The sequence below is a fragment of the Lepeophtheirus salmonis genome, chromosome 12, assembly GCF_016086655.4.
Source record: "Lepeophtheirus salmonis chromosome 12, UVic_Lsal_1.4, whole genome shotgun sequence".
Lineage (NCBI taxonomy): Eukaryota > Metazoa > Arthropoda > Copepoda > Siphonostomatoida > Caligidae > Lepeophtheirus > Lepeophtheirus salmonis.
The window spans coordinates 752472-779164 of NC_052142.2; the positions used below are offsets into that span (position 1 = coordinate 752472).

General features: G+C 32.3%; 1 protein-coding gene across 16 annotated transcripts in view; it reads right to left on the reverse strand.

The window, feature by feature from the left end:
* LOC121126852 (uncharacterized) overlaps positions 1-26693 on the reverse strand; it is a 178810-nt gene that overhangs the window by 44318 nt on the left and 107799 nt on the right. For all 16 annotated transcript variants that reach the window (XR_011783044.1, XR_005867242.2, XR_005867243.2 and 13 more), the window contains one exon: positions 5421-5563. Coding sequence is in view for 8 of the 16 variants with exons in the window: in XM_040722199.2 (XP_040578133.2) it covers positions 5421-5563 (143 nt within the window). In the remaining 8 variants the exon portion in view is untranslated. The remainder of the gene's footprint in view (positions 1-5420; positions 5564-26693) is intronic.

The following is a 26693-nucleotide window of genomic DNA, read 5'->3' on the forward strand; positions in this document are numbered from 1 at the left end:
GGTGCATTGGAGGTCAGTGGGGGTGAATGACTCTTTAGTTGGAAACCCAGAGGTATAAATAGGTATTCCTAATAAGATCAGAGAAGAGCTGGGTCTTAACACCATCTATGATGTAATTACTAAGGAAATAATCTACTATCCGAGATACGCGATTTCCTGCTAAGGGTCTTCAAGACAACAACAAAAAAAAAACTTCATCTAAAAGTAGCACTAAATATTAATAATAAAGCAATTAAGGAGTGAGTGAGAAAAAGACAGCCTCCAAACGATCTCTGCAACACTTTAAAATGCAAAATATAGGATAAAATCATCCAGAAACAATATGTGAGGTCATTATGCAATTCATATGTCACTCCTAAGCAGTCTTACCTGAGATACAGGATCGCCTGTGAAGTGTATCATAGAGAGTTACAAAGACTGCAACAAAAACAAAACGTTCGCCTATGTATTCTGTGAGATAGAATATCTAAAAGGAATATGGGTTTTAAAGACTGAACGACTCACTCACTACCTAGGAAGAGGGTCCACCAAAGAGGAAAAAATTTATGGCTTCAACGACATGGCTCTTCCGTTCATAATTGGATCCAAGTCCATTGCAAAATTAAAAAACATGATTGGAAGGTCAAAATATAGCCAACACTGCTCGTAATGAATTTGGCTTTTTATCATGCGTGTTGTGATTGTATTTTTCTATTATATATTTTTTACTAATTTGTCAGATGCTATTTATTTTATTATTCTTTTGTTTTTTAGGTGAGATTGTTGTTGTTGTTGTTGTTTTTTCCCTTGTTTTTTTTCTGGCCTCCCTTTTTTGTTTTCTTTTGAAGATTGTTTTGTTTTCAAAGAAAAAAAATCTTTCTATGGTTGGAAAAAAAAACCTATATGCGATATATGTGTAATCCATAACAACTAATTTAGATTTACATATTTTGTCTGTAATGAACTTTTTAAGAAATATATCATTCTATTCGAAAGAAAAGGGGGGTTCAGGAAAAAAAAATAAAAAATATATATATATGTTTATCAATCAGAATGAAGGAAAAGAAGAAGAAGAAAAACAAGTAGTTAATTCGATGAGAGTTTTCCTTTGAATCCAGGCCGTTACGTTCTTGATCGTGTGATTTGTAGTCACCTGTATCAGTTTCTCAACTTCATCGACGATGCCCAGGATTGGGATTTGTGAATACTTGTAAATACCAGGTGTCTTTCTATACCAAGATTTAGTTGTTGTTTCCAAGATTTTATTAATTTCTAGAGTAGCTGACGCTATTAAGCCTTCGCTAGCCGTTTGTGATTCATTAATCATACTATATTCACCATTATGTAATGTAGAAGGAACATAATATTAATTTCATTATTACTTAGTTTACCTTCTTTCTTATTATTATGGTAACATAATTATTGTTATTACTAGCGCGTTGTCGAGTACTAGGTTCCTGAAGTTTATTTGACATTGTATTCATGTTCATTATCAATAATTTTATTTCATCACTTTGAATTGGCATATTTATTGGTATAGTTTCACTTCATATGTCATTGGCGTTTACAACTCTTAAGCGATCTTTTGGAACAATTTTGGGTTTTTCGTTTACTGGATTTTATTCTTGCGGCGGTTGATTATTTTGATGACTTCATATGGTCCATGGAAATAAGTGCAAGTTTACGATTTTCTGTTGTTTGAGGATCCCCTAATTAAACCATAGAACCAATTAGTACCTTCTTCGTTTTCACTTTCTTGTTGTAGGCTTCTCTATTCTTAAGATGACTTTCCAGTTGTTGAACGCGTACTTTCTCCAGGATATTGCTTTGACGAGTTGAGAAGTTGTTCTAAGGGCATTCTTAACATTTGAATCAAGTTGTACAGCGAAAACTACAGGGTGGTGTTCCTGTTTGTAGAAAAAGTGGTTAATAACCAAGTCGTAGAATTACTATGAATTGTGCTTGAAAAGGAGCTCCAGGCAACCATAAATGCCATTTGTTTACAGGTAATCCTTCTTGTATAAGCAAAGGTCGTATTGAACGTTCCAAATCCTGATGTAGTCTTTCTACAGGATTTGTGTGAGGTTGATATGCTTGAGTTTCAGTCTTGACTACTCCAAGTTCCTCATAGACTTGTTTAATCAGTCTTTATACGAATTGACGTCCTTGATCCGTGGCTAATTTCATTCCAGCTCCATAACGGGGCAATAATTCTGGAGGTAAATTACAATTAATTTTTCCATTGTCATGTCTCGTAAAGCAAAAAGCTTCACAAAATTTAGTGCATGCATCAATAATAGTTAAAAGATACTAAGGATCAATTGCAAATCCGTTGAACATTGGGCCCACAATATCCATATAGGATACTTGGACTCGTTCTCCTATAGCCGTGGATGGCCTATTACTCCAGAAGGTTGGTACTCTTTTACTTTAGCTCGCTTGCAAATGTCACATCCTCCAATTGCATCTTCTATAACTTTGTCAATGTTTGGACATTAGAAAAATTGCTTAGCCATAAATTTAGATTTAGTAATACCAGGATGAGCTAATAAGGGATGTACATTACTGAAGTTATTACCATTTTCCTTAGTTTAGTTGGTACACAAATAGGAATATTCCCTGTATAATCTTTTATATATAATTTACCATCAACAGTACATAAATTGTCATAATATTTGAAATATATTTTAGAGTCCTTCATTAGATATTTTACATATTTACAACTTCTTGTCACCGCTTTGACTTTATGACCAAGTAGTTTGAAGTTGTCTTCATCTTCTTCTGTACAAATTACTATCTTTTTTTTGTTGATATAATCGAGTCGTCTGATGAGAGCTCTGTTTGCCATATATATAGATTATATTGAAATCATTGTCTTCCAAGTGGTCTTGCCATTTATAAAGCATTCCAGATAGTATTGTTGTTTTCAAGAACCATTGGAAAGGTTGATGATCACTTTTTATCGTGAATTTTTGTCCTGCCAAAAAGGTTTGAAGTTCCGTGACGTTGGAAGCCTTGAAGTTGAGTGATTCTAGTCTAGTATCTGTAAAACTGAAGGAACATTTCCTGCATGGGGATGGGAAATGAAAGAACACAACAATTACTAAATTCAAGGTAAAGAGATCTAAATTTGATCAAAAGGCTACTCTGCCTGTTCTCCGCTTTATACCCATCGACAATCCAAACATCACAGAATCGTACAAAGTTGCCTACCTCATTGCAAAGTGGGGCAAACCACACACCATTAGTGAAACACTGATAAAACCAACCGCGTTGAAGATGACGAATATAATGCTGGAAAAAGCTGCTGAAGATAAGTTATCCCAAATTTCTCTTTCGAATGACACTATCAGCAAGAGAATAAACGACATGAGCAATAACGTCCTGGCTCAAGTAGTTGCAGATCTTATTTGAAGCCCTGGAAAATTTAGCCTCCAACTAGATGAGACCACTCACACTTTTAATATAAGCCACCTTGTGGTATTTGTGCGCTATATGAAAGATAATGTGATACAAGAAGATTTTCTATTTTGTAAGCCTCTTACAACAGCAACCAGGGAAGTCGATGTGAAGAAACTCGTGGATGACTTCTTCAGAGGCAACTATATTTATGGAATATAGTTTCTGCAGTTTGTTCGGACGGAGCTCCAGCCATGCTGGGACGACACTCAGGTTTTGAAGCGCTGCTGAAACCCAATGTACCACACATCTTTATTATATAATTTGTTCTGGACAGGCATTGGTTGGCAACAAAAACCTTGCCTCTAAAAGTAGCGCAAGTATTAAAAGTTGTTGTTGAATGTGTGAACTACGTGCGGAATAGTGCTATGAACCACCGTATCTTCAAAGAGCTATATAAGGAAATGTACCTTGGAATTCGAGGTACTTCTGTGGAGCTGAAGAAAGTAATCGCCATGCACTTAGAAGATCTTACCAAATCTCTCAAGGGCGAGACATCCTTTCCCGTTTAGTGTTGCCACAGCAAATGTGAACGATGAATATAGCGATGAAATCATTGAACTTCAGCAGAGCTAGCTTCAACATCAACTTTTCAGAACAACAATACTATCAACGTTTTGGTGTCAGGAAATCGTACCATACCCTCTTATTGTAAGCAAAGCCCTGGATATAGTCATACCGTTTGTAAGAATATATTTTTTTTTTGAGAAATCCTTTTCGAGGATGGTGGAGATAAAAAAAAGAAAGTGTATATCATAATATATATTTTGACTCTGTTACGAAAACCAAATGAGAGTGGCACTTCCCAAGGTGAAGCCACGCATTTCTGAACTTGTGTCTTAAAGGGAACAGCAAAAGCTACATTAATTTGCAACAAATATTCAATGATATAGTTTTTTCTTGAAATTCATGTTTTGTTGGTCTTGTTCTTTGAAAATAGTGGATCATTTTGTGCACTCATAAAATATATACTTTTGTTCTTTGAAGAAGACCTATTTTATTATTTCAATTATATAAATCAAATGTATAAAATAATTACGACCACTTGAAAGAAAAAGAGTAACTCTGAGGATATGTAGTGGGGTTATAAGTGAATGCCCTTGTTAGCATTCGCTGTAACTCCTGGAGTGGGTTTGTGTTTATTTCCTTAATGTCATGGCTGCTCTCAGCTAATTTAATGAAACTACATGGCTGCTCAGAGATAATTTAAGCAAACATCATGACAGCTAAGCTGTTACGAAACATCCTTAAACTGTCAGGCTCACCATATTAATTTTTGAGTTTTTAACATAACGATGTTTCATACTATTTAAATTTCTACATATTGTACTCAAAATATTTGCCCTTGGAATAGTTATATTTTGTTATTAATTCTGGGTTTATCAGTATTAAATTCGTCTTTTCTTCGACAAGCCAAAATCCTAGTCTTTCGTCTTTTAAGGTTTTTCCGGAATCGGTGCTATGAAACACCTTTTGGGTTTTTACAAATAGCCACAGCATAGACTTTCTTAGTTACCTAATTAAATTTAACATAAGAAAAATGAAAAATATTATTTATTCGCATGTGTTACGTATATGCCCTAAGTATTGATGAAATCTAATAACATTCCTTTAGTATTATGTTTAGGAAAAAATTGCTTAAGGAATATCTAGTAACTATTTATATGATAATGATAACTTGTAAACTAAATTATATCTCTTAAATTTATGTATTATTAATAATTAAGAGTCCCAATTACGTCATCAGAAATAGAAAGAGAAAAATTCACTTTAAATATCTGCTGTGCTGTCTCAGCAATTTTCTTGCTACCTAACCTTGTAACATTGGAGGGACCAGTCTTTGAATTTTAGATTTTAAGGGAAATGAAGGATGGAAAATATCCTAAAACTGCCACATTTATTTATTTTATGAATCCCTCCTTACTGAGATCGTTAAGTATTATTCGTATTTCTATATGTGAAAAGTTATAGAAAAGACTCACCCGTAATACTATAGGCATATATGTTTTGATGCAAATATGATACATTTGTGTTATGGTTTCTATGAATCCCTACAATCCTTTTTAGTCTTTGACGGTCAAAAAATGTTATTGAACCACCTCCAATCATTATAATCTCAACTTTACTATAATATATCGTTAATTAGACTAACGTAGCAATAATAAATTATATGATGTTATTATTAAATATCAAAGTATTGCGTTTAAGCTGTATTTTCCAATATTTTCCTCTCAATTTTAATTCTGATCAAAATATATATTTTGCCTTACCAACGTATACCTTTTTCCTTAAATTTACAGTTACTGCAATTTAGCTATCATTTACATTCCTAATTATTGTACATATTTATTACAAAAAGATGTTATATATATACCCTTAAGTATGTAAATTACCGATGATATGAAATAGTATTTTTTTTTTATTAGAAAAAGAAAAATAAGATAGTTTATTGGATTAGTTTAGTAATGGATTTCAAAAAACTATAAAACAAAATTCATTCGGAAAATTACTTTGATTTTTCAGGTTAAAAAAATATAAATGTACTGTTATATATATTCATAGCTATAGGTTTGGTGACCTATGTATAAATGTTCCGTGTGTATTTTGTGTATAATAATATATTATTATGAGAGTCATTCTGTATTCCCCGGGTGTAGAATGAAGTATATATATAAACTCCATATCCTCATATATCTCATATCCACATATATCATATGGCGCAGTCGATAAACAAGAACCAATCTTAAGAAACATAATAGAAGAACTTAAAAGTAAGAAGTTGGACTTTATAAAATCAAAAGGGAAGGCATGCAAAGGTCATTTCACAAGGAGCATTAATGAACTGAAGCGTTCAAACAGAATGGAATTAGTAGAAATTTCTCATCAAAGGGCGCGTGGAAGATAACACATCTTAGAGGATATTTTAGAATGAATGGAGTTGAAGTCTGAAACAAAGGAGCAACAAGAGGATATCTTGATGTTCATGGAAGAAAGAGATCGCATGGATGAAGAAATTATGAAGGAACTCACGATAAAAATGGAAGAATTAGCCGGCAAGGAGCATCAGTATCTGCCTTCAAAGGATGGAGTGTGTAAAGTATACGGAAAAATTGCATATAAGGAACTAGAAATATTGAGAGGAAGCAGGGATTTGAATGAGTTTATTGAATGGAACCCCAGTTTTGAAGACTACAGGGAACTAGCAGGAGTTGATAGCTACTCTCACGTAAAACAGCAAGCGAATTTAAGATCATTCATGGATATAGAAATGAGGGAGAAATTAAGAGTCTCAATTGGGATCTAAGAAAACACAGTGTTATTCATTCCTGAAATTTTAGAAGAATTGAGGAAATATTTTTGCTCTCAATATAACATCATTCTTGATAAGGTTAAATTCCATTCCTTATATCAAAAAGAAGGTCAATCATTCGAGGACTTCTATGTAGAAGCAACTCGAACTGCAAATTTTGCCGAATTAAATGAAAGATGTGGTAATAAAGACTGTTTTTGAAGAAAATATCAAAGTTAAATTAATTGTGGGACTTCGGGATAAAGAAACGAGGAAAAAACTTATGGCCAAAGAAGAAAAGGAATGTTCACTTCAAAAAGTTATTGATAGATGTAGAGCTGAGGAAATGTCGAAGAGGGATGACGAAAAGTTAAATTCTCCAAAAGTTAACAAGAGGAAAATTCAGGGATCAAAGCCTTAGTCAAAACAAAAATAGTTTTAGGAAAAATCCTCCTGAAAGAAAAATAATGGATTGTATATTCTGCTCAAGATACCATATTATAAATAAATGTCCTGCTTGGAAACAAGAATGTAGGAATTGTAAAAGAATTGGTCATTTTAAAGATTCAAAGGCCTGTAAAATTGGAATTGCAAGAAACAGAAGAGTCACAGTAATAAACGTGACCACATTTAGTCCCTCACCAGCAATACAAGTTCGATTAAAATCTCTAGATGGAACATACTTATGCCATTATAGTTATGCAATTCCGGATTCTGGTAGTGAGGTATCTATTGCAGATGAAATTTTTTTACAAGAAATTGGAATACCACTTACACATTTAGATATACCTTCAGATTCTCGTTTAAATGGAGCTACTGGAGCTACTTTTAATCAAGTAGGATCCATAATTTTATGTGTAGGTTTTGGAAATGAGGAAATTAAAGAAGATATTATAATAATAAAGGAAAATGTTAAATTTCTAATCTCGTGGGTATTGTGTAAAAAATTAAGGATTTTACCGGAAGATTATCCAAGTCCAATTGAGTGAGGTAAATGAAAAAGAGCCAGATAACCTAGTGCTCGTGGAATCAAGGAAATGAAATATATTTCCGATGAAGAAATTAAAACCATGAGAGACAAGCTTGTGGAGGAGTATCCTGATGTATTAATGGATGTAAATCAACCATTAACAAAGATGAAATGCGCACCGATAAAAATATATTTAATGGAAGGAGCAGAAACTTGGAAAATCTACACAGCAAGGGCGATTCCCTATGCTTATAGAGAAGCTACGAAGAAGGAATTGGAGGAATTGCTGAAAAAAGGAATAATAGAGCCGCTAGGAAATAAACCTACGGAATGGTGTCACCCTATGGTTGTGGTGGGGAAGAAAAATGGTAAGGTTAGACTAACAGTAGATCTAACAAAATTAAATAAGTTTGTGAAAAGATCTATACATCCTATGACTAATCCTAAGGAGATAATATCAAACATTAAACCTGGAAATAAGTACTTTTCCACGTTTGATGCAATTAAAGGATATTGGCAGATCCCTTTATACCATGAGAGCCAAGACTTAACAAGGTTCTTAACTCCGTGGGGGAAGATTCAAGTTTAAAAGATGACCCATGGGATTAAATGCAACAAGTGACGTATTCAATCTTATGATGGACCAAGCTTATGGGGAATTGCCAAATACAAAGAAGTTGGTTGATGATATTTTAAAAAATGATGAGACATTTGAACATTATGTTAAAAGAGTCAAGGGAATTTCTTGATCGAAGTAGGAAGTTTGGAATATCACTCAATAAATAAAAATTTCAATTTGCTAAGCCAAAGGTTGAGTATATTGGTTATATCGTCGGAGAACACGGAATTAATATCGATCCCAGAAAAACAGAAGCTCTTTCAAAAATAGCAGTTCCTCAAAACAGAACTGAGTTGAGATCTTTCATGGGAATGGTAAATCAAATGAGTGGATTTTCAAAGAAAATAGCCAACTTATGTGTCACATTGAGACCTTTATTATCCAACAAGAATGAGTACATATGGACTAAAGAACAAAATGACATATTTGAAGATGTCAAGAAGTCTTTGGTTAAATTACCTCAAAAGAGTCACTTTATGTCGAATAGAAAAACTTTTTTAGAGACTGATACTACTAAGAAAAAAGGTCTTGGGTATATCTTATGACAAGAAGACAATGAAGGAAAATTGCATCTTATTGAAGCAAATTTTAGATGGTTGAGTGCAGCAGAAGAGAATTATGGAATGACGACGCTTGAAATGATGGCCATATATTGGGCAACAAAAAAATTAAATGTTTATCTTCAAGGATTACCTCATTTTCATATTGAAACAGATCATCAAGCCATTGTAAATATCCTCAACAAGAAAACTTTGGACGAAATTGAGAATCCAAGACAAAAATGTTGACTGTTGTAATAGGTATTTAATGTTGAATTAATAATCAGCTATCTTCATAGTAAATCTCTATGTTTAATTTTATTATCATATTTTTGACGTGAACCTCTGTCCGATGAGACTTTTTTTTGGCACATTAACCCATTCAGACCTTTGAGTAAATTTTTCTACGTCACAACTTAATGTATATTGAATATCTCAGTGAATGCTTAATTTATTAGATCTTTTGTTTTTGCTAAGAATGTCCATGATGATTTCATAATACTTTATCATACTTTTTTTTTTGTAATGGAGTTAGTTATGTACTTTTTCATTAAATATTCGTAGCTATATTCATAAGAACAAGTTAAAAAATGGCGCGCTTGATAATTGTAATGTAGTCTAAGAAAAGTTTTTTTGTTTGTTATAATATAGTTTAGAAGAATAAAAAAATGTGTAATTGCATCATTACTCTATTAATATACACGTCACAAATTATGTCAGTTGTCGTGAAACGGGTGCATTAGTTTGGGACCCTTATGTTCTATTAAGCTGCAGATGTAAAGAAGTCATTCAAATCTTGATAGCTCAGAATGCATTAAGCTCCGACGATAAAATTCTCAGATCTTCCATGAATTAAGGGCGATCAATTTAGATTCAGTGTTATTTCTACATATTTGCTTAGTCTTATTTGTATCATATTTTATTCAACATGCAAAATCACTTAAAAACTAATTTATATATGATCATACATTTTCTAATTATTTTGATTCTGTACTTATATTTTTTTTAAATAAAAACTTAATTTACACTAAATATTATGTAGTAGTACTTTTCCAAAAAAGAGTTAAATATTTTGACTTTTACTAGAGTTATTTATTTCATCATTCAAAAATTACAACAATTAGATGAATAATTATATTCTTATTATGTTATGATTTAAATATCTACGGAAATATAAAACTGATCTATTTTTCTTCAATATTCAGCTAATTAAGATTATTTATAAATGGTTATTTATATTTGTCAGCCCAAAGTAAATATTGATCTCTAACTATGTAAAAGTTTAAAATATATGAAGTCAAATAATAACCTCTGAAACAACACAATAAAATCTCAATTTACTCCACTTCAACTGAAGGAAAAACCTGAAAATTCAACTTTACATACTCCGACATTTTTACCCTTTGATTTTGCAAGCCAATCAAATGATAAGGCAGAGTAAAAATTAGCCAATCACGTGATAGGTCAAAGAAACCACCTTTTCGCCCATTGCATCTCTGCCCTTTTCATTAAAGGACTAGAATTATTCCTTAAAGTCTCCACGAAAAACGATACGGGTAATAGGGAAGAGTACATAAAAAAATGAGCCATAGTTCTACTCCCCCAAAAATTGAACAAATAATAGTTACTAAGATTACTCAAGTACTGAAATGCTGCGAGTGCTAGAGGAATGGAGATTATGTTTAAGCAGAAATCTCAAGGAATAAGCCAGATGATTTAGTAACTAGTAGATAGAAAATCATATTTGACCATTCAATTCTACGTTTAATAGCGGCGCTTTCATGCATTTATAAATTATCATTTATCTTTATTAATAAAACAAGTTTGTCATATTTTAAACGAACTGGGATTAAAAGTACACATTGTACACAAGTCGACAAGTTTCTACATAGTGTTGCTATGGGAAAATATAAATTATAAATTTTTAATGAGAAAGGAAGACAGTCATGGAAATCTTACATGTTATAATGGGCCCAAAAAGACGAACAAAACATCCCAAGTTTTTCACAAGTTCCGAACTTTTGTCAAATTTGGCAAAGGCAAGCTTTCTATCTATATCCCTTCACAAAATATGTTCCTTTAAAGTAACAACGTCTGCACCGACCGCATGTACTAACAACACATTCGTTCATGTTTAGCTTGTGTACAATTTGTTTCTTCTCAGTTTTAGAGCATTTATTATATAAAATTTTTTATTAAAATTTATATAAAATTATAAGACTCATATAACAAATTCATAAAGTTGTTTTTTATATGTTGATGGAAATGTATAATATCTTCTTTTTGATAATTTAGAAATGTAATAAATAGTTAAATACCAATAATAAATAATAATATATAATAATCAGATTTCCAAATTAAAGTTATTTTCCCGATTCCGATTAATTTTCCCATCACTAATTATTATGAATGTGGTGTTAACTTCAAATAAAAAACGAATCATATGCATAAAAAATTGTCAAAATGAAAAGTCCGTATTTTATATTTGTAAAAAATTGCCAAATCGAAATTCGCGAAGAAAATACAAAAAACTGTTTTGCATTAATTATGTAGAAAAGTAGTTAATAAAATTTATTTGTATTTTAAAAAGGAAGCCAAACCTACCAATCTTTTTCGTACATGCAAAAACAAAAAAGTTGTAAATAATAATATTGTCAAAAAAATAACGCTCGATAATTGGTACATTTTGCAAATATTGCAAAATTATGATATTAAATGTTCGAAAAATTGAAAATATTATATTGACTATGTGAGTATTGGCTAAATTGCAGTGAGTGTAATCTCTTAAGTTTTAAAAATTATAAAATTTTCACTAAAATACTTTAATATAGTAAAATAATATTATATAGAGGGTATTGTAATATTTATTACTATCCATGGAGACGAACGTCCTGGTACTGAACGTGAGGGATTTGATACTATCATATACTAGTGAGAAATTAATCACAGCTTCCTTAACTCTTGGGACACTTGGAAAAATAGAAAGCCACAAGGCTATCCTACAGTCACAGCACTAATATCTACTAAAAAGGAGGACAATAAAGTAATAGGACCAAAGCATTCAAAAATTTCCCTACCCCATGTGATAACAGGGACTGACATTGATACTTAAAATAGAAGGAACGATACTCTCACAAAAGGCTGTCAATAATAGCCCACATGCAGAATTTACAGTTATTGTATACATCCGTTCACAGGATGATGGACTGTATTCAATAGATTCAATTATATTCAAAACATGTTTGAACGTTTTTGTGTGTAACCGTGATGATTGTGGCAGATTTATAATTATAAGTCCTTTTTGGACTCAGAGTTGAATTGGGCATCGACATCCAAGTCATTCTAGTAATTGTCCTTTTTTATATTCATTTCTCCTTCTTCTCTTGTCACAACTGATTGTAGCTGATCTAATGAAATGTCAGGAGCATTTTTATTTCCTCCTCCAAAACATGCTTCAAATGGTTAGGGTTACCATGCTGATTTCGGTTTCTATCTTTTAACATGCTCATTCCACAATTGATATTCAAATTTGATGATACACTTGGTTTTGACGAAAGCCTACAAGACCATTGGTGGTGAATGATAAGATTTATAGATATGAAGGAAAAAATCAGGAATAATCTTAAGCAGAGAAAGAAAGCAATTTACAACAAAATTGACCGAATTTGGTGGATTTCAAGCATCAAAGGACTTAGTCAAACCACTACCAAAGTATGTATATATGATCAAATGCTTCCTTCCACCAAAAAACATCATACAAACGAGTATGGTTTGCCCTTCTTCACAAGGTAGCACATTATACTCAATTAAGGGATTCAGTATCACCATTGAAACCCCTGTTAAGCCCGGAATAATTTGTTTAAGAACAGACTTGTCAAAAGCAGGAATCAGCTTTTTTTTAAATTTTACAGACAGGATCACGATTTTCTATCTGGGCAAAAGTAAGATACGCATCCATAGTGGGAGTAATGTTTGTTGTGACATAGTCCTTAAAGCAAACAGGATACTTCACTCAAGGGTGTAACAACCTATTCGTGGTCATAGACCACAAGCTCTTGGTCAATCATTTAGGATGAAATAACAAACATGAGACTCTTCCACCTAAAAAAAAAAAGAACGGATTTGTTTAACATCTGTAAAGAATAAATATATATATATATATGTTCTAAAAAGATGGATTTTGTTCACAATCACCTGTGGGGACTTCAAACTGTCTAATACTGATTAACAATCTTGAATCCTCTTTTCTCATAATGGTATACTGTATACCAAAGTCTTTCAAAATATTTTCCTTGAACCAAAAGTTAAATAAGCAACTCACTCTCGGGAAATATTCTGGTTCTGGGGCTCTTTAACTCCAATTGTTTTGTAGACGCTCAATTGTTGCATGCTTTACTATATGCGATCATTATCAAATCTTAATCTCCACCTCTAAACCTATCCTTTATAAAAAAAATTCATCTTAATAGGACACTTCTATTTTAATAAGTGTGACTATCTCTCAATGAATAAAATTCTTCTCGGAATTGACTAGGTTGGTCATTTTACCTCTTTCCCCCACTCAAACAATGTTGGGACTGCCGGACATTTATAAGGAATGTATGGACTGAGTTTGTTAGTAGCTATATCCCATGGCGAGTGCATAAGATTTAGCATGATAAAAAGGATTATGTATTCGAATAACATGTACATATTGTGTTAATGTTATATAGAAATATATTTTGATTGAACTTCTACTCCAACTAAGCAAGTGCCTTATTTCTCAGATCGTACATCGTTGACCTGCTTAAAAGAAAACCTTAGAAACCGCATAAACTTGGAAGTGTTTTGAATACTTTAAAAACTTATTCCAGAAATTTTAAATCTTAAAATAAGATTTTGGTAATATCTATAAAATTGTAATAAGAAGATAGACAAATAAAAACCATAAACAGACCGCAGTTGTCTTGAGAGAGAGAGAATCAGTTTTTGAAAAACAAAACCAATGAATTATTATTATTAGAACGAAGTGAAATATATGCAATCATTGACTTTGCACAATTGTACATATATTCATTTGGAAGCTTAATGTATGCGTTTAGGAAGGATGTAAATCGTGTAATATGGAAAAACATCTTATTTATATCGTACCAACAGCCAAACAAATAAAATATGTACCTCTCGTTGAATGTTTTAATTACACTCAAGAGGGTAATAAATAAATCAAAATATCCTATTTCAGGAGTTTACAATATAATACGTAGTCCTACATATTGATTTGGTTCCAATTTGGTATGTGTATACATATATTTTGAAGAAGTTGTAATACTTTCAAAACTTGTGATGATGACAATGCTTTAATGAGCGGTTAGAAAACCGGTGTGAATCTGTGACATCATTAGTACTAACGGATCCTCTTACATGAAATGTTTGATTTCAAGAAAGAAAGAAAAAACCAGAATACTTTATGTCCATTGAAATATTGTTCATGTCAAGTATCTCTTAAATTAGTATCTTTTTCGCCACGTCTTTTATAACCCATGTTTTTCATTCATGATATTATGTAGCGCATAAATTCATTTAGTACAACATATTATATACATATACTATACACTTTGCAATGTTATGACGTATTGCAGACTTTTATATCTATATATATATAATGTGTAGATTTACGTGATGATCAAAGAGCTAAACATTGCAAATATCGTTTGCCTATCTTTTATTTATATAAAAGTTACTACAAACACACTTTTTACTTACTTAGATCCATATGATCGAATATAGAGGGATTACTTGAAACGAAATATACTTTTGGGCATTTGATGCAGATTATTGAATTGATATATAGATCTGAGTTGCTATTTTTTTTTTGTTTCAATGTTGAAAACAATTTGGCCATTTTGGCCCCAATTCTATACCATATTTACTATTATATTAGTTTCAATTTTTGTATCAATTTACCCATCGAAGGGATGTGTTGGGACAGTAGCTTTCCCAGGAAGACAAATAATCAGATAAGAGATGGGGTTAGTTGTAATAAAGTTAACTTTTTTGGTATATTACTTAGCATTTTTTGGTACTTTACTTATAATATATATTATAAGGCATGAAAAAAACTTTGAGGTACATCTATTATCAATAATGATTAATAGAAAACAAGAGCACTTATCGCTAGTATTAAACAAATGTTACGTTAAACCAAAAATATATTATATTATTTGATAAGAGATCTTCGTTTAATTTCCGACCCTTTCAACATTTAAGGTTATGATGCTAAATACAGAATCAATAAACATACTTACATAATTTAAACCCTTTTACTAGAGTTTTATTAATCATAATTTTAATTTGGTGATTTTCTTATGGGAAAAATTGACTCTGGACGATAATAGTCCCGAATTACTATAATCCTAGATATTTCAGAATTCAGACGACTGTGAGAAAAACCAAGATCGGCTTAGGATTCTACGCTTCATATAAATTCCATAATTGGCTTCAATTCATTTGTACACAATTTCCCTCTAATTGTTCCCTTGTATAATAGTTCCCAATTACTGTAGTCACAGATATGTCTTAAAACTTGATGTGTCGGAGAAAAGTTGAGATCAGTTTGGATTATACTCATAGAGATTAATACCATCTTTGGCTTCAAATAATTTTGCCAATTTTGACATGTAATTGTTCCATTGTGTAAGTGATTACTTTCGTTTGGTTATATTAATTAAATCTTCAAACTTTGTTTATCTAGAGCGTTAAGCGTACTCATTTAGTTGTTTTCAACTCGTTCTCGTTTCGTCTAGTTTCATCTGCGGCCAAACAATATATTACAAAGAATGGTGAAACATGCTAGAACTGGCGCCCTCCTATAGCCTTAATAACTAAATTTGGACAGGGGAATTGGCATCAACAATAAAACGATAGCCTAAAAACGCATATAGAAAATGATTTAATAAACTTATCAGCAGATATTATGGAAGGTAAAGACGAATGTGAAATATAACTGATTCAAGGTGGGTGTTAAATTGTATTGATATTCTGTATACTATTATTATTATTTTGGCATTGTAATGCTGACTCTTGGCATTTTTAGGGGGGGGGGATCTAGATAGACAGGGCTCCCACTAAAAATCTGAAAATTTCCAACACACACATTACGTCATAAATATGTGTTTATTGATGACGTAGAAAACAAATTGTTCAAATATTTAAGTTACGTCCGCACGTATATAAAGAGAAGCTGTAATATTTTTATGACTGTATATTTAAATTATATTATTAAGTACCACGGAATTATAAGTGAATGGAAGACGGAAGACTTCTTTTCCCGGAAAAAGAAAAAATACAGTCCTTAATTTATAATGGTTATAAAACTGATTCCACGAATCTCTCCAAATCACTTTCCCCAAGAACAAACATACCAAAAGCTCTTTGCTAAGAGTTATTCTTCAATAACGAAGTGCCTTCTGATTATTCAAGAGTTTGATCACTCTTTTTTTTTCAGCATGGTGATTTGTCTGTTAGAGTATTAACAAATGAAGGGATTTAGAAAATACAAGATACAGCCACAGGGGATTGGGGAACAAACTTCAATAACGTTATTTGGTGCCTGTTGCTGTTCATAGCTAATCTTACAAAATATAACTCCATTCAGGCACGGAAACCTCAAATATATTTTTTTAAAGCCACTACATCTTCAAGGATATTAAGTGAAAATGAAGCCATCATTAAAACAGAGCAAGCGTTTGTCCTAGCAGACTGTGTCATTGATTTCAATAACTCTTGTTCAAATTGTCCATTAAATGCTTCCAAGTAACATCCATGCAATAATAAAACTGAAGACTTACTTTAATTTTACTACCTGTTAGAATTATCTAATGCTTATCCATGACATTATACCTGAAAACAAAAAAAGAAAATTTACTGCAAAGATATTTTCACTAATCTAATTTCTAATAAAATTATATATATCATAGAAGAGGAAGAGTAGCATGAGAAAAATACTTATACTGAAATTTCCATTTTGTTCGTCGTGTCTGGCTATGTAGCCAAATTACTTTTCTTTAGACTAAAATGTAACTTCCTATAAATACAGCTCATGGCTTCAAAAATTGTTGCCTCAACTTTAAAAAAAAAAAAAAAAAAAAAAAATGAAAATTAATAGAAATAAAAATTGAAGCGCTAAATACAATAGGGATAACCAAAGATAGCTAGATAACAATCTCAGTTCGGAAATGTTCTGGACCATGGCCCATAAAAGTGTCTACCTAAAAAGAAAGCTGTTCATTTGCAATTCTATGATTAAATTATAGGTCCAAATTATCTGATTAACATTGAAGCAGATCCAGATGCTATTTCCCAAATTATATTGGTCGGAGGCAACATTCTCAGTTTAAAATTTTATGGTGTTAAAAGGCAGGTATATTAATGATTTAGTCTAGGGTATACCAAACTAACTTGCAAGCATGATTTATAAGAGGATGCAACTGATTCCATTTCGAAATCTACAAATGCTATGTTCTTTAGAGATGAGTGCGTAAGTGTACTGGACAATAGAAAAGAGGAGGTCCAGAATCCTACCCCAAGTCCAAAATCACTGAAAAAAAAACCTGAAATGAACATCAAGTCCGGGTAAAGAGTCACTCGAAAAGAGATCCAAATAAAACAGTGCCTCTGAAGATGCATCAGGAAGGTGCCCACATTATTTTTTATAAATAAAATATATATTAGGTAGTAATAGTAAAATAAATAAGCATATTCTTGTAGGTATATATTAAAATGAAGCTTTCAAAAAAAAAAAAAAAAAATTCAAGCAATAAAATTGTGGATTTATTTCCGTCAAAATTTCCAATGAATTAAAATTAAACATCGGTATTTTTCTCCTGGTAATTTCGGAGAATTTTTCTGAATACACGAAGGGGTGAGGAAAGAAGATCTAAACATGTACTTATGAATCATTCGATGTCATTGGATCCTAACATCATTTTTCTTCAAGACATTAAATCGGAAAAATCGTCCCAGGTAATAATAATGATCCTATTTGTTTACCCAAAAGGTTTTGTTATTTTTACTGGGAATGGTTTGAATAGAGGAGTCTTAACTCTGATATTGAGGAGACTTGATGATGTTTCTTGTGTAAAAGAATATTCCAATAAAAGTTGATGTCATAAAATTTGATTGGATTCAAATTTTGTGTTATAAATAGTTAGGGCCAACGGAAAAATCCTCTTCTTTCTTCCAGGCTATTATTAATAATTAAAGGAAAGGTAAATTGCCTTTGACTGTGATTGGTAATCTAAACTTTGATTTTTTTTTAAATTCCTTCCCGATACCCAAATATGACATTATTAAGAAATTTAGTTTGCAAATTTAATTTTGTAGATATCATCCGTGTGTTGAGGCTGTTTGATATCTTTTCATGTAGCAGGGGAAGTCAGATGTAAAGAATTGATATGGCTTTGGTCTCTCCTAAATTATTTGTTTGTTGAAAACAGCTTCATACAAATGAGAACCTCATTCAGATCATAAGTTAATTGTTATGGAACTTAATGGAAAACGGAAAAATCTACAAAAGAACAAAATGGGTCATGGAAGAAGATAAATTTAAGACGAAACTAAAGGAGAACATGGCGAGAATTTTCGATGATTCCTTTTCACCAGATCAAGCAAAACAGATGGTGAATAGAGTTTTAAAAGTTACTCTAAAGCAATTTACTAAGAAAAATAAAAAGAGAGAGGAGAGAGAAGGATCCAAAATAAAGTTGAAATGATTCTTGAGGAAAAGTTATGGTAGACTCCGTCAATTATTTTTTGATGCAGACTAACGGAAGGATTGCTCTCATTCTAAAAAAGGAAATGGAACAGATTTTCATCATTAGAGGCCTATTTCATTTCTCAAGGAATCCTATAAAATTCTCGTCCAAGTACAAGATCGTCAAATGAATCAATTTTGAATAAAAATATTGGAATTCCACAAAAAGGTTTAATTAAACAGGCTACTATCTACTAAAGAAAAGAGATAAATTTGGTGCGATTTTAGCTGTTGATTTTCATAAAACTTTGCATTGCATTTCTCATCGGAAAATTCTTAAAGCGATCAGGTGTTTTTTTTTTCTAAATTTCTTTGTAAAATTTCTTTGCATGAAAGTCGATTTTGGAAGAAGAAATTGGTCTTGGATGACTTTTCTTTACAAATTACACCAAGGTTATAGAAAGACCAAAATCTTATCTGAAGGGAGACATCGCAGTGTTATCAATTATTCTTCTCTAAATATTCATTAAATAATCCCTCGCTAGAATGGTTAAGGACAATTACTGAGTCCAGAATATATAAAATGCTTAATATGGGATCCAATCTTACCAACAATGTAACCACGGTATTGTCTTAAGTGTGCTGTGAGAACTCAACGAGTTATCTGGACCTATGGCTATGTCTTTAATGTCGACTCAAAAGTAGATATTGATCGAAAAAAATTGAGTAAGAAGTTTTTCTTGAGGGAATATAGGACCTATATTTTTCGGAAAAACATGCTATTGGCAACGGCATTTTAGCAAGGCTGAATATTCACTCCTCAGCTCTATTAAATGACGGGAGATTCATGTTTCCACTTGATAGGACTTAAGGTATTGATATTATGCAATTACCTAATTTTGTAGGTGGGACGGATATACTATGTGATCTACATAAGAGATGATTGAGTCTCCTTGAAAACTGGAAAAGGTTAAGAAAGTCATTGTTTAGAGGAATTAATGACGAAAAAAAAATCTGTCCATTTAAATATTTCCGCTAATTGTATTTTTTTCCGAGGTCATTTAAGCATTGTGGTAAGATATTCAATAACACAGTCCATGTGTTTGTAGATTGTCCGTCTTTTACTATTCTTAAGCAATTTTTAAAATTAAATGTAAAAGTTTTGATAGGGGAGGATGAAAATTTTCAGAGAGCGATTGTTCTTTTTGGACTTTCATGAAGAAAAAAAGGAGCAATCAGATACCAAAGTAATTGACTTTGCTCTGCTAAACTCAAAATCTTTTATTGCGAGCAGGCTGACCGCATATGAACAAATATAAGAACGTATACATGGTCCACACCCTCAGAAGTGATCAAGTTATTCGATCGATATCCAACAAGGGAAGAGTTTTTTAACAGAATAATCTATAATTTTAGGAAAAGCTTGTTATAATACCTTATTTTATCGATTTTACTTTTATGTATTGCTCTAAATTTGGATAATTTATTTTATTAAATAATGAATTTGTTCTGCTTGTAGTTATCTTTTGTATATATTGTATATATTGTATTAATATGAAGGAACTAAATAAAAAAAACTAAAATAAAAAACTGAAGCAATTTTGAATTCAATAAATGCCTCTTCTGTATCCTCCTCTTGCCTTTTAGAGATCCTGTCAATCTCTGTCGCCTTTAGTCTGGTGAGCCATTTGCCTTCTTTTCCATATGAAAAAAACTTGTATTTTTTTTATTATTTTCTAAAATTCGATGGCATATACATATATATTTTCCTTATGTTCATGTATTTCAGTTCTTTTTTAGAGACCTAATTATCAACTAAAATGTTATTTACATAAATTTTAATTTTAATTCAGGTGAGCAGAATAACCCGTCCTAATGTCATAAAATATATGGTTGTGAATGACATATCTACTGACAGAGATAACTATAAACTATAGTACTTCTTGTTTGCTGATACATTATAATTTTGAAAAGCGGGATGAATAACTAATTTTGCTCGTACCAACATATACTTTTTTAAACTAACAATCAACTCAATTTAGACAATTTCCTAATATTTTGCATTTGTTTCCTTTGGTTTTTGAAAAAGTTGGCAGAGCTGATAAAAAAAGGGAAGAGCATTGCAAGCAGATGATGGATTTAGATGGAGAGTAGTACTGACACGTCTCACTTTATTTTTGGTAATTTATAGCAGTTAGGAATTTGTGAGTAGGGGGACATATAGTGAACTTAAGGAAATCGTACCGTTTTTGATTGTAAGATTTAAATCAACTTAATCAAGAACAACATGTAAGACTTTCGACACACGATGATTGAGTTGTTATGGAGTTATAGCCAGGTGATGAGTCCTGAGTAATACTAGGTACATTGGCGACCATATATAAAAGGAACTTAGTGATTTGTTGGGTAGCAATGTAACTGCTGCAATGATGAGTACATCAAACAAACAAAAAAGCTTATAGATATTTAAAAAATAATAATTTGCTCATATGTGCAATTACGGAAATTAATTTACATGGTAGTGACGTTCAAATGAAGTTATCATAAGGAATGTAATGTTTTTTTTTGTTTTTTTCTTCTTTTCACTGTAGAGAAGTTTTGATATTTGCCCCGCATAAATGGCACATCCGTCCTCAGGGATATCTCTTCTCTTGTTGGTATATATCAATAAAGTTGCACATCTATATCCAAATATTACTAAATTACATTGCTAAATTGACTTTGGAAAGTTATTGACAGACTTAACCCCAAGGCTTTCAAGACTAGATCAAGTCTCTCCACTATTTTCCTCACAAGGACTCCATAATAAATAAGCGGTTAACTGCCGTATAAGGTTTTTCTAATTGTCTGATATTCGAGACAGCTCAATGCATAGAAAATGGAGTTAAACGTCAGATGGTCCCTTTCCTTCTAGGATTTGATAAACTACGTCAAGTCCTCAGTACTAGAATTACATTTTGAGGCCTACTTCTCTCTGCCAGGAGAATTGAATAGTTGAGGTTAAGTCCCCTCAGTGCGCAACCCATGTCAAATATCAGTATTAATTTGAACTTTAATGGCTCACTACGCCAAGAAGGGTAAGGACGAAGATGAAAATACCGTGCAACGATATAATAATTTCTTACAAATAAGGTCTGAATTATTTCATCCCTGTAAGAAATTTCGTAGGCCGGATATATACTCTGTTAGAAAAGTCACATTCTGTAACTTCCAGGAACTTTTACTTAATTGTCTACGATGAAATAGATGAACAGACCTTCTCAAGTTTCCAAGAAGTCTTTTTTCTGACAATTTACGCGTAATGATAAAATAACGCCAGATTAAATGTCACATCAATGTCAAAACAGTGGAGTCTTGAAGTTAACTACGGCAGTTGTTAAATTTAACTTATAAAGAAATATTTCACATCAAGGAGTACTTTACACCTAATCCTTGTCCCAACCTAATGTTATCTCTCACCCCCAGTTCACATAATGTACTGCCTCTTTGTTTCTAATGACATAATAACAATGATTCAGGTACAGGATCGAGTGCGTGGATGACGGTAGCCGTATCGTACTGAAAATCTTATGGAATTACTTTAAAACCCAAAATCCATAAGACATGTGGGTTTTTTAGATAAAGAAAGTTGAGAAATGTAGACAAGTTCGAACAAATTATTTGGAAACTATTTGTTAAGTTGTTCGTTTTGCAGCTCGAATGATTTTTGAGTTGCAATAAACTTGACATGTGATATGATATAAGTATCCACGTGTAAATAGTAAATATGTTCGTTCTTGTATATGTGGATGACATTTTACGTGCAGGAAAAGGTGAGTAATTGCTTAAGTTTTAGTAACAGATATTATCAAAATTCAATATCGAGGATGAGGAATCTCTTTGTATTTTTTTTGGGAATCCATGTGATTCAAGAAAAAGAATAAGGAAGGATTTGGGTTGGTTAATCTAGGTTTTCTCAAGTTCTTCGAGAAGAATAGTTTTGACCAGTAGATACTCACGGGGCTTTAAAAATTGTTGACGAAAAACCTAAGATATACGTTTAAACAGAGCAATATTGCTCTTCGGTCGGATAATTTTTATATTTATTGACCAGAACAAGAACAAAATGGGCTTTTGATGTTGGAGCTATAGTTTAACATTACAATTAACCTATATTTAAGCATTGTAATACTCTGAAATGAATATTGGGATATCTCTGAGGAATAATGGAATTGGGAATTTACTATAGTCATAATATCACACCGGAGTTATTTGTTCATACTGATGCTGTTCACAATAGAGATTTAAAAGATCACAAGTCGAAATCTGATGATATTTTCTAGTTACATGAAGGGGGACTACCTCGAAAAAGTATGAAGAAACGCTAAGTTTTTTAATCTAGCTTATAGCTTGAATGAATGTCACCATCTGGAGATCCTATCTTAAATAAGGAAGTATCATTTCTGTTACCGAACACGATAATAAAGCTAATAAACTCGGCACTAGTCTCACTAATAGTTTTATGGACATATATTAGGTAGGATTTTACGCAGGAGTGGATAGAAAAAAGACACATAAATTTTTACAAAAAACTATTCACCTAACGAAATAAAGATACCTTTGATGAGTTACAAATTTTGAGACTTCGCAGTAAACTGAAGGTGTTTGATATTTTTTATTGTGCATTTCCAAGCTCTGGGTATGTCTTTCATATTCTGATATCATTATTGTTTTTGATAATCGTGGATTTTCGTTGATATATAATTTTATACCTTACTGAAGAAGAAGAAAAACCAAGTTACACTTAATGTATACTAAAACGATCTGAAGTATAGAGTCAGAATGAAACTTAACAATATTGATGCCCCTTCACGTTCCAGATTACTGTGTGTGTGGCAATAAAAATTTGAAATAGAAAAAAAAAGTATGTTTGATAACAATGAAATCAAATTGGATGGCCAGAAATCCATTTGCAGCGAGATTAATAAATTCTACTCAAAACTGTAATCATGTAATGACTGCCAGAAAGATAATAAATGCAAGAGATGCCAGACTAATACATCTTCCTTTTGTGAAGGCTTGAGGTGGGAGCCTAACAATGTTGTGGATATATCAAAAGCAGGTAAAGATTTAACAGAAACACATTTGATGCACTTTGAGATTAATAATGCCACTATCAAAATGCTAAGCTTAATCACTCCCCGTGTCGTCCAGCTTTACGTTCGAATTTTACAAAAATACGTTGACCTCTTGATCCCTTTTCTAGTCTCTTTTTTCGAGAGGGGAATGTCTTGTGTGTTTTTTCCTTATTTTGCATCGGAAAGACGGATCGTTTTGATACCAAAGTCTAGCAAGGATCTTGGATACTTGAAAAACTATCGACAACTAACCATGCAAAATTATATATACAAAACATATATGCACCTCTCCAAGAACGGCATTCTGAAGGGTAAACTTATGGAAAAAATTTCCCTTCTCTGCACAAGCCTTCCTCAAATCATCGAGTAACATCTCTGTGATTGCTCTAGATGGTGCAGAAGCCTTGACACGCTATCTCATGAGTTCATCATTCCTACTCTATATTAGAAAGGATTCGGGGATTATGGAATTCGATTTGTCGAAGTAATCTTAGCGGGTTCTAATACCATAGTAGGGTAATTAGCACAGACTTTGGTCCACCTCACTAATTGAAAAAATGGTAGAACAGCCCTTTAAATCAAGGTAAGGTCCTTTGAAGGATGTCGAAAGGCCCCTGGAGTCGTTCAGGATGAATGCCCCGATGGGTTCTAAGTCAGAAATCAGGAAGTGTTTCAAAAAGTCGACTATGATTCCTTTTTGTGTTTATTTGAGAAGGAGAAACATAAACAAAGCAGGAGATTTAGTTAGTTAAATATATATTACTCCTTGCCCTAATTACATAAAATAAAATTGTACAAATTTAAGTCAACGAACCCGACCAAAGGACCTTGATCGCTCCTTTTTTAAATGTATTTTGTAAGCTTTACATAATCATATTGTAAAAGACCGGAGATAGAGCGCCCCCTTGTAGCCTCCCGCGGGTTGGATTTAAACAAACTTCTGTGCCTTTAATCTTAGCTGTGACTGCACAGGTACTTAGTAAATTTTTTTACTAGGATCTGATACACTATGGAATAACGAGTTTTTCCATTGCTGCACCAGCTGAATGAAATTTTATATAATCAAATGCACCTGTGCAATCAAAACTGACAAGTGTGCATGGTTGTTGATAGATGGATTTTTCTATGGTATTGGTCACTTCTAAAATGGCCGTTTCAGTTGATAAGCCATTGTATAGGCATGTTGTGAGTGGAAAGATTGAATGACTTATTCAACTTCCCAGTGTAAAATCCGCTCAAGTGCTTTAAGCATAAAGTTGGGAAGAGTTATTGGTCTGAAGGATTTGACCAGACTGTAATCTTGTTCACCTGGTTTTTGCACAGAAGCTACTTTCATTTCTGTCTAGCATCTTGGTGTATAACCAGTGATGAGGATGACTTTATAGTTAGGAGATATAAGCGATGATGCTATCCCAAAATTGTTGTAGTACAACTAGTTCCAGTTCCTTGTTTTTATCATTGTGAGGAAGATGTACAACTGCATAACTAGGGTCTGTTGAGATAAGATCTACTTTGTCAACCAAATGTTCTTACTGGCATTGTAGCATATGTCTCTTCATAAACACTTTCCCAGGATTTAGAAACTAAGATGGAGCTATTGAGCCTTTTGTCGATCACCTTTGATAACAAAGCATTATTTCATGTGATGTACATTTGGTCGTAGTATTAAATAAAGAACGTATTGAATAGATGACATCTGTTAATACTAAGTCCCATCAACTTTGACTTGATTATCTCATCTTTAACATAAGGGACCATTTCCTTGGGATTATATCAAAAATTACGGTCAAGTAACTTTACTATTTCTTTTTCTAGTAAAAACAGTTTTAACTCTCTTGACATTAACGATGCTCCTTGGTGACTATAAATATAGGATAGCATTCCAAACATTAAAAAAAATTGAGTAAGACACATAATTACTGTAGATGGTGTCATTTCTTGACATAGAAAAGCAAATGCGAAGCTTGAATATTCATCTATGATTGTCCAATATATTGGTATGAAGATCTGGAAATTGGGGAAATACCCTTAAAATCGATTCCAATCCGTTGCATAGGTTTAGTTGCTTTGTCAGATGTCCAACTATGAACTTTTTAAAGTTCCAAACATATTATACACCTATTTACTACTCTCCTTATCTTTTCTGGCGAAAAGGGTAGATTCTTACACCTGACAAACTGAGCTTATCTAATAGTTCTGAGATGAGCTAGACTTTCATCTAAGATGTTGCAGTCATCAATTGTGGGACTTGAAGTACATATTCTGGAAAAAAGTCTGTAGTAGCGGGTTTTTTTTTGCCTGATCTATGGGGAATATCATATGAAAAATACAAAAGTTCGAGTCTCCATCGAAGAATTTTATCATTTTTTATTTTACTTGTCTTTTACGTTGAACATAAAAGAGACGTTTCTTGATGAGTGATTACCATGAAGACACCACTTGCCTATAGGCTCTACGATATCATAGAACTCTTTTTCTATAATGGATGACAAATTTCACTCTCATTCGTGAATAAAAGGCCATAGGTCTTCCTTTTTGATTTAGAACCGCTCCAATTGCGAATTCTGAAGCATCTGTCCCGACAGTCACTTACTTTTTTGGATCTATAGTAGCAAAGATTGAATTTGTAATATCTTTTTTATTGTATTAAAGCTTTCATAAGCTTCTTTTTTATAGGAATACGACTGATATTTCTAAGTGGTCTAAGCTTTTCAGATTTTCTTTGTACCATTTACAATAGTGAGCAAACATTCTTAGTTTTTGTCGTAATGTAGAAATACTTGAAAGTACAGGAGTATTCAATAACGATTTATTATATTTGGATCCGGCTAAATACGTTCCTTTTCTATTAAACATACCAGCTGAGTTATTTTTGATTGATTATATTACTTTTTTCTTCACTAATTACCGGATTATACTTGTTAACAGATTGCTTAAATTTGTAGTGTTCGTATACTTTTTTAAGCTATGTGTTTCATTTTTCAAGATCCT